The 10,636-nt window shown below is 39.5% G+C and overlaps 1 protein-coding gene across 3 annotated transcripts in view; it reads right to left on the minus strand.

Annotated features, from left to right (window-relative positions):
- parga (poly (ADP-ribose) glycohydrolase a) overlaps positions 1–10,632 on the minus strand; it is a 29,903-nt gene extending 19,271 nt beyond the window's left edge. The window contains exons 1-8 of one of the 3 annotated variants that reach the window (XM_085477638.1): positions 10,474–10,632; positions 9,208–9,270; positions 8,397–9,065; positions 8,135–8,267; positions 5,732–5,854; positions 5,527–5,607; positions 5,082–5,156; positions 715–807 (exon numbers count right to left, since the gene is read on the minus strand). In XM_085477638.1, the coding sequence (XP_085333764.1) occupies positions 715–807; positions 5,082–5,156; positions 5,527–5,607; positions 5,732–5,854; positions 8,135–8,267; positions 8,397–9,065; positions 9,208–9,224 (1,191 nt within the window). In that variant the 5' untranslated portion in view covers positions 9,225–9,270; positions 10,474–10,632. Of the gene's footprint in view, positions 1–714; positions 808–5,081; positions 5,157–5,526; positions 5,608–5,731; positions 5,855–8,134; positions 8,268–8,396; positions 9,069–9,207; positions 9,271–10,164; positions 10,435–10,473 lie in introns of those variants that run through there. The other 2 variants (XM_085477635.1, XM_085477636.1) reach the window with 2 other exon arrangements.
- Positions 10,633–10,636: the final 4 nt, after the last annotated feature.

The raw sequence follows: 10,636 nt of genomic DNA on the forward strand, positions 1-10,636 counted from the left end.
GGATAATACTTAAACCTCTGCCCCTGGCTCTCAACGTAAACAGGAACTAGAGGGATTCCCCTATCCCGCAGTGGGAGCTGAATTCTCTTTATTAAATTATACTGAAGACTGAAATAGATAACGTGATTACAAAAATACCAATCCTGTAATTCTCAGATAGCTAAAATTGATGACAGAAGAGGGAAACAAGGACAAATGGACATGACATTTAAAAGAACTCTGACATGGATCTCCATGTAATGTGAACTGCAAAAAGGCCTTCTGGGGTTCAAAGCGGCCGATTTCAAACCCACACTACCAATGTGTCTTGCTTGGAACAGGAATACTTGTGGAAATCTAAAGCGATAGACTGCATTTTAAAATTCAGAAGTCCCAACTTAGTGCACCGAATTCACAAAAAGTAAGTGGAGTTTCCTAAGTGCAAAAGCATAGCACATGAAATGGATGGCAGAACATGGACCTCTCCTCTCCCAGTCCTCTTTTCTAATGAAGCAGTTCCTGATATGGACCAAAGAGTTGGATTCATTAGCTGCGAGTTGTAACTCATAAGTTGATGCACCATCTAACCCGTCCTGCTAACTTACCACACTTTTATTCGTCTTCCTGCATACCTTAAACACTGCTACTTTCATTAGTAATGCCTGACCTTTACACATTTCCAAAGCCCTTAAAATAAATAATTTGGTATAAATACAGACAACAATCAAAACCTACCATTGTGCACAGCCGAGGAGCTTTAAGTGCAAGATCAACCATAGCAGGTAGTACGGTATCAAACAGTTGCTGTACCTCACAATGTTCAAGACACTGAAAAGACAAAAAAAATACATGTAAGCTTAAGTATTGTTAAATGAGATATGTGTCGAGCTGACTGCCTACTTAGGCAGTCAGTTACTCGGAGCCAGCAGTCAGAGTGACTGATTATATGTAAGTTGACATATTGTTTTGTCACGCCACAGATTTCTCTTAACAAATGGAGAAAAAAAACCTAACTTTTTGTTATTTATTTAAGAATCAAACCAGTGCTTGTTTTTGTGCTTTACATTTTCTGCTCATTGACTTGAGCATGATTTTGACTTGTTTTTGTCCAAACAAAAAACAAAATCTGTCTTTTTTATGTATAAGTACAAGCTAAGAAGCTACGTCTTCATTTGTTGCACTTTCAACAAATATACTGGAACAACTCATTCATGTAATAAATATGAGTTTTAACATCAATCCATCCATTTTCTTCCCCTTATCTAGTTCAGTGTCCAAGGGGCTGGAGCTTATCACACCTGCCCAAGTGTGAGACACAGGATACATCGTAGCCCGGTCGCCAGTCTGTCACAGAGCTAACAAGGACAGACAACCATACACATGCGAATTCATGCATAGGGCTAATTAAGGCTCAAATTAACCTAAACCCACATATGTCACACATTGTTGATGTGTGTTAAATTTTATAAATAAAATAAAATAAATTTTCCACGCATTGCTTTCCTCATTGAATATTAACAAAAGAAATGATGCACGGGTTTCATGCAATTAAAAAAGAGCCATAAATTATTCCTTGTTTTGTGCATTTGTTGTTCATTTTCCCTCAATTTTAAACGTGCCATTTTTTAAGGTTTAGTATTGTTTTCTTAAGCCCAGGACCCAGGATGTAACTGAAAATCTGAGGATGAGCCAACTGTTTGATTAACTTGACATGGTCTAAAAACAGCTTTACAGCAAGTCAGAGGTCATAAACGTACAACAGTAAGCAATATCTACGCAATTTTCTCTCATATCCAACAATAAAAACTCAAGTTTCAGTTTATTGTTGTTATAGGATGAACTCCCACTACTCAGATATCAATAATACTTAAACTTCAACAGTGAAAAAAAACCACAGAAACAGAAATGCTGCAGAGGCGTTCACTACACAGAACCCTTTTCCAAAGAAACTACCATCAATCTAGGAATGAGCTCGCCACAGCTGAGGCATCCATACTTCAGCTTGAAGCTTACCTCAGCATCCATCTGCAATTCCCCCTAAAATAAACACCCAGTTATTCCATCATACGCCCCAGATTTACAACGCAATCATTTATGAGTGTATTGGCTTCGAATGTCACTGTCATCAATCACATGCCTTATTCTATCAAGGTAAGCAGGGGAGCTTGTGCTGATTAAATGGATCTTCTGGGAGCAAATGCAAATGACCAATTGTGGAGAGAGTGGCAGGGTGGCTTGATTTTCCACAGGAAGTCTTTGGTGGTTGATTTGGCCAGGGGCATTTATATGGCTGCAGAGCAGGTCTGACTAAATGCTGTCAGGAGTAATGAGCTGGCAGACATCATAAAGCGCTCCTGTGGGACTAATAGATGGTAGCTGGTGATGCGGCAGGATGAGGGCAGAAAGACAACCCCCCCCCCCCCCCCCCCTTCCCCCTTTTCCACAGCTAGAGCAGCTCACCACAAGGTTAGGGTGGACACACAAACTATACATTTCACATCCATAAATATGACAGACCAAGTTTCATCAGGGCAGTCAGGATTTAGTGCTTCATAGCATAGTGATCGATTAGACATTGATCTTCCATACATTCTAGTCTTTACAAGTCATTTTAATTTTCTGGCAGCTCAACCTTCACAACTCTTGATTTGACTATTTAATTTACAGTTCTTCTAAGGGTGTTTCCCCAATACATTTAGTGTCAAACCCTACATTTCAAGACATTGTTAACAGTGAGAGAGACGGAAGCAAACAAGCAAGCAACAGCGCACAAAAATGAGAGGAACAGCCTTGTTGTCTTGCTGCTATATATATGTTTGTGTACTGAAACATCAGCTGTACTGTACTCCCGGACTGGGTTTGTGCTTAGCCCTCAGACATTCGTCAGAAAATGACACAGTGACAGTTTCATTCGGCAGAGGAGAAACACTAAGACAATTTACAGACAAGCCCTAATTTGGAAACCTCTTTTTTTTTTTTTTTTTTTTTTTACCTAATGGCTATTACATGCTGAGCGGACTGTCAGTCACAGGCCCAGGGGCCACGTATCCCTTCACTATTTTACCTCAGTGATACAATTAGGTTGTATTGGCTTAGAAGTTCAGTGGTTAGCATTCGTAATGACCACAAAAAACAAATATGACACTGAAAACTGTTATATCAATCAGCTGGTTTGGCCACTGTTATAGAATGGCTGACCGTTTGTTTCTTCACGACATTAGAGTGTGCATAACAAATAAATCGCTTTGCATGAAACAGGTCTGCCGTAGAAAGACAGCTGTTAATCATTTCTGCTTAAGTGTTGTCATGAAGGTCTGAATGCTTGATACCAGTCACAGCCAGCAGGTGTGCTGTGCCTACGTCTTTCTATTCAAGAATATTTAGTGGGTGGATTCATCACTTGGCTAACTGTTGCTTATGTCAGCGGTCCCCAACAACCAGGCCACGTACCCGAGTCGTTTGGTATCGGGCTGGAACCAGTCCGTGAGTCATTTGGTACGAGAGTTGAGGCTCGGGTGTGAAATTTATGGTTTTCAGGGTTTTTATTATTCTTTAAACGTTTTTATCGTTAACTCTGTTTCCCTGGGTCTTTTCCCGTGTCTTATGAATAAATCCTCCTTGTTTTGGGTACCAGCACTGGTTTTATTTTGTTGTAATTATCCACGACACCTTAAAGGCCGGTCTGTGAAAATATTGTCAGAGATAAACCGGTCCGTGGCGCAAAAAGGGTTGGGGACCTCTGGCTTATGTAATCAAATTCTGGTTTCTACTGTGTCATTTAAACACTGGTTTGTCCTTCTCTAGTGAGCGCCGCTTGCCTTTATAAAATGTCTTTGGAACATAAAAATGACAAAAGTGGGGGAATTGCTGTGGTCACGACAGCGAGCAGGCAGTTGGAGTTGCTGATGAAATTGCTTCCGGGAAGACCAACTTACTGCCTGGCCTTACTTAGCATCCTTACAGACTTAATGGGGGCTTTTAATTAAATTGGATTAAGCTATAAAAAGGCTTAGACAGCTATTGATCTGCCAAGCTTTCTGACTTACTAAGAAAATATCTCAGAGAGAAGGAAAAAAACAATTCTGAATGGGCTAAATTTAGCTGAGTAATCCACGATGAGAGGGAACAAGCATTAGGTTTAAATAACAATTTGGCTGGACTGTGCCGGATATCACAAGCACTCACTTAATTCTGAACACTGCATTGTTATAACGATTCTGTTCCTAATTGATATACCCAGGAAGAATTTAGGAATAAAACAAATGCTTCTAAATGCTAAAAGTAGCTATAAAATTAGGCTTCAAATTGAATTTGCTTTGCCATCTATCTTTAGGCTCTTTTGGGTGCTGGTGTAGTTAAAATATAAAGTTTCAGCCTGTGCAGTAGACATAATAAGTAATAAAGATCATACTTTATCTACAATCTCTAAGGAGAGAAACTCTGTAAAAGGGCTGACACTTTAAAAAGTTATCTTGTAAAATTGAATGACAAGAAATCATTGTCCCATATCTAAAAATGTTATCCTCATAACACGAGTGCAATTATAGCCCCTAACTGTCTGGAAAGAGGATAAGAAGTGTTTAAAAGGATAAAGAGGAAGACAATAAAAAAGAAGACATTCCCCTGGTTCACCTGAAACAGCTGGTGCTGCTATGCTCTGTGCTCATCTGTCCTAAATGTGCTCCCGGGAGACTCACAGGTACCGTGAGGGGATGACACACACTAATGGGCTTACAGTCAAACAAAGACAAGCAGATTCCCTTTGCGATAACAACTTTACTTTACTATCAGCTTTAGATTCATTCTTCATTAGACTAACATTTAACCAGATAATCATGGTGACTTAAATTTTGCTGGGACTTACAAGTCAACAAGGCTCAATCAGATTCAAATAAATCTTTATGAGTTTTTTTTCATGGTAAAGATCTTATAAAAGGATTCTTATTTCTGCTATATTCAGCAAACATGTCTGTACAGGACAAGTTGTTGGAATTAAAACATTTTCAGTAGTCCATTAGGAAGTTGTGCTAATATTATGCCTTTTCTTTTGTACAAGACAGGCCCATAAACATCAGGTAACAGTCGTATACTGAACATCGTACCTCTGTACAAAGAAGGTTCAGGGCAGTGAAGTCCCATTTCTTTGCATGGGCTGTGTTATACCTAAGGATTGCATCCTGAAGAGAAGAATGAGAAGTTAGAAGTCAGACTGAAAATGTAACATTTGCGCACAAAAGTACAAATCTGGTTTTATAAATGGTGTAAAATACAACTGATGCAAACTCTGCCACCATGTGGTTGCTTATGGAATACGATTTGTATCTTTGCCATTGCTTTCACAATATAATTGGAAACAAATATGCTCAGAAATTCTTCAATATTATGTAAAACACTTAAAAGCCTACTGTGGTCATTTGCTTGGCAACTCTGGCAACACAAATTTTTTCTGCTTTTTGAAACAGTTTACAGGAGTGTAAGTGTTTCAGGGTTTCAACTGCTTGGTTTCCATATTTTAGGTTTGACTAACCAGTGTCTCTGATCTCTTACCCTCACATCCAGACAACTTTTGAACCCCCTCTGCAAAGCAGTGCGGATCAGGTCCCATCGACTTTGGACGCCATTTCCATCCTACACAACATAAAAAATAAATAAATAAATACAAACTTTTCTTACATCAATGTTCTTGCAGTAACTAACTTTATTGTACTGAAATGGCATGTCTGGATGGAGGGATGCTATACAACTATTATACCTCGGTCTCCATAGGAAACAGATTCTTCTCAGAGCAGGGCATCTTCACTGACAAATCATCCCATGCATCCTTGAACTTGGTAGGGTATGGGACAGGGACTTCTCCCTCCCTGAGGAGATCTGTCTGTAACAGGGAAATAAAAATGCAAGAGGAAAACATGTTCTTTACAGGTTACTGTTGTTTTTAGAGAAATTATGATGAAATTAACCGTTTTCCCTTTGCTCATTAAAAGAATGCCTTTTGGTTTATTTTAAAAGCCCCTGAAAGTTAGAGCACGGCTTGGTAGATAGTGTAAAAAATTAAAGAATAAACTAAAATTTCTATAAAAGCTTATCTTGTATAAGGCATTTTAATTGCCTCACACTAAAGGTAAACGCATAGAAAATAATAATACAAGCATTACATATTTTCAAGTCATACATTTCTTTGATGCGTAATGAACTAAAAGACAACCAGTTTTCAGTGTACACATTAGATCTAATTAAAAAATTAATTACAAATACATTTTCATTCTTGGAATTTAGTGATTGGCAGCATCTAGTTTTTGTGGCAGTGTTTGGTGATGGTAAGAGCAAGTTGTAGCAGTAAAGCAGCACTGACTATGTCCCTGTGGGACGAGCAGTGGAGGATAGTCTGATAGGACTGCTACTGACAAGTGCCCCTCAGGGGATCATGGAGGACGGCTTCACTCGGCCCAGCACTGTCTCTCTCATTCTCATTCACCCTGTCTGCATCTCAAGAGCCATTCTTTACATCATCTTTGCCAATCCTCCCAGTCTTCTTTTCTCTTATATAAACACATTTCATCAAGCGATGATACACACTCACCAGACACTTTATTAGGTACACCTTGCTAGTACTGAGTTGGACCTCCTTTTGCCTTCTGAGTTGCTTTAATTACTGTAGCATTGATTCAACAAGGTGCTGGAAATATTCCTCAAACATTGTGGTCCATGTTGATATAATAGCATCACACAGTTGCTGCGGATTTGTCGGCTGTACAGCCACGATCCAAATCTCCTGTTCCACCACGTCCCAAAGGTGCTCTGTTGAACTGAGATCTGGTGACTGTGGAGGTCATTTGAGTACAATGAACTCATTGTGATGTTCAAGAAATCAGTTTGAGATTATCTGAGCTTTATGACACATTGATGCATGATGCATTATCCTGCTGGAAACAGAACGATGATAGCCTGTGCACTGGGATCATTCAGAGATAGATAAACTCAGTCAGCAACAACACTCAGGTAGGCTGTCATGTTGAAACAATCCTCAGTTGGTACCAAAGTGTGCCTAGAAAATATCCCATAGACTATTACAACCACCACCAGCCTGGACAGTTAATGCAAGGAAGGATGGAGCCAGGTTTTTATGCAGTTTAATTCAACTTCTGAATCTACCATCAGAATGTCACAGTACAAATCAACACTCGTCAGACCAGGCAAAGTCTTTCCAATCTTCTATTGGATCATTTTAGTGAGCCCATGTTAACTGTAGCCTCAGTTTCTTGTTCTTAGCTGACAGGAGTTGCACTTAGTGTGGTCTGTTGCTGCCGTAACCCGTCTGCTTCATGGTTCAACATGTTGTGCATTCAGAGCTGCTCTTCTGCATACTTTGCCTGTAACAACCGGTTATGTGAGTTACTGTTGGCTTCCTATGAGACTGAAGATCTCTGGGCATTTAACTCTGACATGCCCTTATTAGCCAGAGAACCGCCATTCACTGAATATTTTCTCTTTTTCACATTATTCTCTGTAAAACCCAGAGATGCCTGTGTAGGAAAATCCCAATAGATAAGCATAAGTATTAAAAGACTGAAAGAGTGAGACAGTAACAAAGGAAGACATTCCCCTGGTTCACCTGAAACAGCTGGTGCTGCTATGCTCTGTGCACATCTGTCCTAAACCTGCTCTCGAGAGACTCCCAGGTATCGGTGAGGGGATGACACACACTAATAGGCTTACAGCCAAACAAAGAAATGCAGATTCCTTTTGCAATAACAACCTTAGTTTACTATCAGCTTCTGCATCATCCTTTATTAGAATAACATTTGAACAGATAATTATGGTGAGTTAAACAAAATCTGCCTCATAGGTTAACAAGGCTCGGTAGTCAGCAATGTGATTTAAATAAATTGCTTTATTTCTTTAGGAGTCTTTTTTTTTCCAAAGTAATACTTTTGAATTACAAATATTCAAGCATGTTGGATGGAAAACATTTTTTTTAATTCCCCATAGCCTGAAATACACAGAGCAGCCATCAACATTCATGACACGTTCAAATTCACTTAAATAACCTTTCTTCCCATTCTGATGCTTAGTTTGAACTTCAGCAGGTCATCATGAACATATCTGTATTAGCAAATACAAAGATCCACAAAAGAAGAAGTGGCTGTTGACTCACCCTGACTGTGACAGTGTGATGAGGTGCTGATTTCAGGTGGGACAGAGGAGGGGCACACTGGGGTAGTCTGTTCAGCTCATCTATGGGCGTCCCCTGCCATTTTGTCTCAATGTTATGTGATGGCCATGAAACACTATACAGAAAAAAGGCAGAACAGGTAAGCAGACAGCAGATTAACTAAAGGACATTATGAATATAATGGCATTAGGGCACAAAAAAAAAAAAAAAAAAAAAAAGTTGTAGTGAAAATCTTTCCAAGGACCTTTGCAAAATTGCATCTGGCTGGCTTTCAATTAAGTCCTGGCTCATATTAGATGACCCACTGTGGTCTGCTATTTCAGCATCCTCGGATCCGATTGCAGGAAGATGTTCTCTTTCTTTGGTTGAACTTCCTGGATCAGAGTCTTTGATAGTCTGCTGAGATTCCATTACCTGAGCCTTTGCAAAGGCAGAGCGCTCTGCACAAAAACCTCCATCACAATCCTGGTCTGCAGAGTTGTTGAACATGGTTTTACAGACTGGACTATCAGGACTGAGCATCTCCACATCAATGGGGGTACACACTGGGTTTTTGGAACTAAAACTAAGACAGGGATGGAGTTTTGTATTGGTAGTGTGTGCAGCAACACAGGTTGTCTTAGAGGGGTGAGGACCTGGTGAACTGGGCCTCTTAGATTTCTGCCCATTAGAACACTGTGTTGGAGCTGTGTTACTTTTGCTGCACGTGAGCACAGCTTCATCCGTGTCACCTGCAGACCTACAGTCCATCAAATTCTGGGAAGACACATCATCATGCGTGTTCTCTGTTTGTGCACTGTATCCTGTAGCGTCAGACGTTTGTGGTTCAAAACAGAGTTCATCACTTTCATCTGTGAGGTTAGTTTTTGGAGCATCATTCTTTACATCTTCTTGATTAACCTCAGCATTTAAACTGCTGCAAAAAAGAAAGAAAATAAAACATAAAATATACTTTTATCATAATCACACATTTTCCATCAATATCTTCTTTAATTAGCAGTACATTGGAAATTAATCATGCAAGACCAAGCAAACTGTTAACTTGGATACTTTACCTCGTTTGAGAATCCATAACTTCATCCACGTTTAACACGTCATACAAGACTAATCAGAACCAGCTGTATTAGAGAGAAAGAAAGTAAATATGCTGGCACAGTAAGAAAAGGCAGTTTATATACACTCATCATTGGCATGTCAGGGTAATTTGAGGCTTTTAATGGTTTCTTTGAAGTTTTCCAGGGTGGCATGATTGTGCAGCAAGATAATTACTTCAAACAACTGTACATAAGTACAAGTTATGCGGCTGTGTGTTTTCCAGCGTCTGGAAATATACCCAAAGTTTTAGAGAGGAATTGGTAAGGATGTTGTTCAGTGATAACCCTGGAACTACAAAGGCTAAGCCTCCCGTGAAGTGTCGACTACTCGAACGCCAGCATCAACGTCCACATTGACAACGTCCACATTGACAACGTCCACATTGACAACGTCCACATTGACAACGTCCACATTGACAACGTCCACATTGACAACGTCATGGACTGGAGGAGTATCTCCATATACTTCAACTTCATCTCAAATCAATAGCTAGCCAAAAAATAATAAGGGTGTTTATATATTTGAGTTTGTATATATACTTTTGATCAGGTGTGGATTAGAAAAAAACCAAATTCACTTCATTTTTTGCACCCAATTCTTGTATTTTAAAGCGATTACAGATTTATGTTGTACAGTAGTTAAAAGAACTGTTCAAAGAAATCCTTACAAACCAGAAATAAACATGACATTCAGCCTTCGTAAGCAACAACATAGAAACAATAGAAATACACGGGTCTTGGTATGTATAACTGGACTTCTAATACAGTGAAATACAAACTTTGTTTATTCCTAGTGCCGTTTGGAAGCTACAGTAAGACCTAAATAGGTGTTTTGGTCCACTTATTACATTCTGAGACTTCAGCGAAGATGGTCGTAGGTAGATGTTCACAGTAAGTTACAGATTCAGTTCATTTTACCTGTATATATGTGCATTAATTACAGACAAAGACGGCACACCGCGAAAAAAACGCACAGCTGACAGCTCCAACAAAGCTACGACGAGCTGGCCAAGCATATTTTCTTCATTTGACACGTCACTTTCACGCTAAAACGACAGATTTTTCTTTATCTTACTACCCTGAGCGCACTGCAAAAACACAGCATCTTTAGCTAACTTAGCTTTGATTGGCTATAAATGCTGAAGGTTAGCCTCGATTACTGTAGCTCGGATTAACCTATATAAGCTAACAGTGCGGTCGTCATTCAAATAAAGAAGCGTAACTTACAAGCTTGTTCCTTGTTCGAGGCTTTTAAATATAAACTATTTTTCTCCACATTATTCACTTTCACTTCGAGATGCTTCTTCTTCTTCTTGTGGCTTTTAAGGGCGGATAGCACACCAACTTACAAGTGCATTGCCGCCACCTGCTGGACCGGTGTAAATACACG

This window comes from Copadichromis virginalis, linkage group LG13 (assembly GCF_057382275.1).
Source record: "Copadichromis virginalis isolate Kocher_CV1m ecotype Utaka linkage group LG13, C_Virginalis_male_GT1.1, whole genome shotgun sequence".
In the NCBI taxonomy this organism is placed as follows: Eukaryota; Metazoa; Chordata; class Actinopteri; order Cichliformes; family Cichlidae; genus Copadichromis; species Copadichromis virginalis.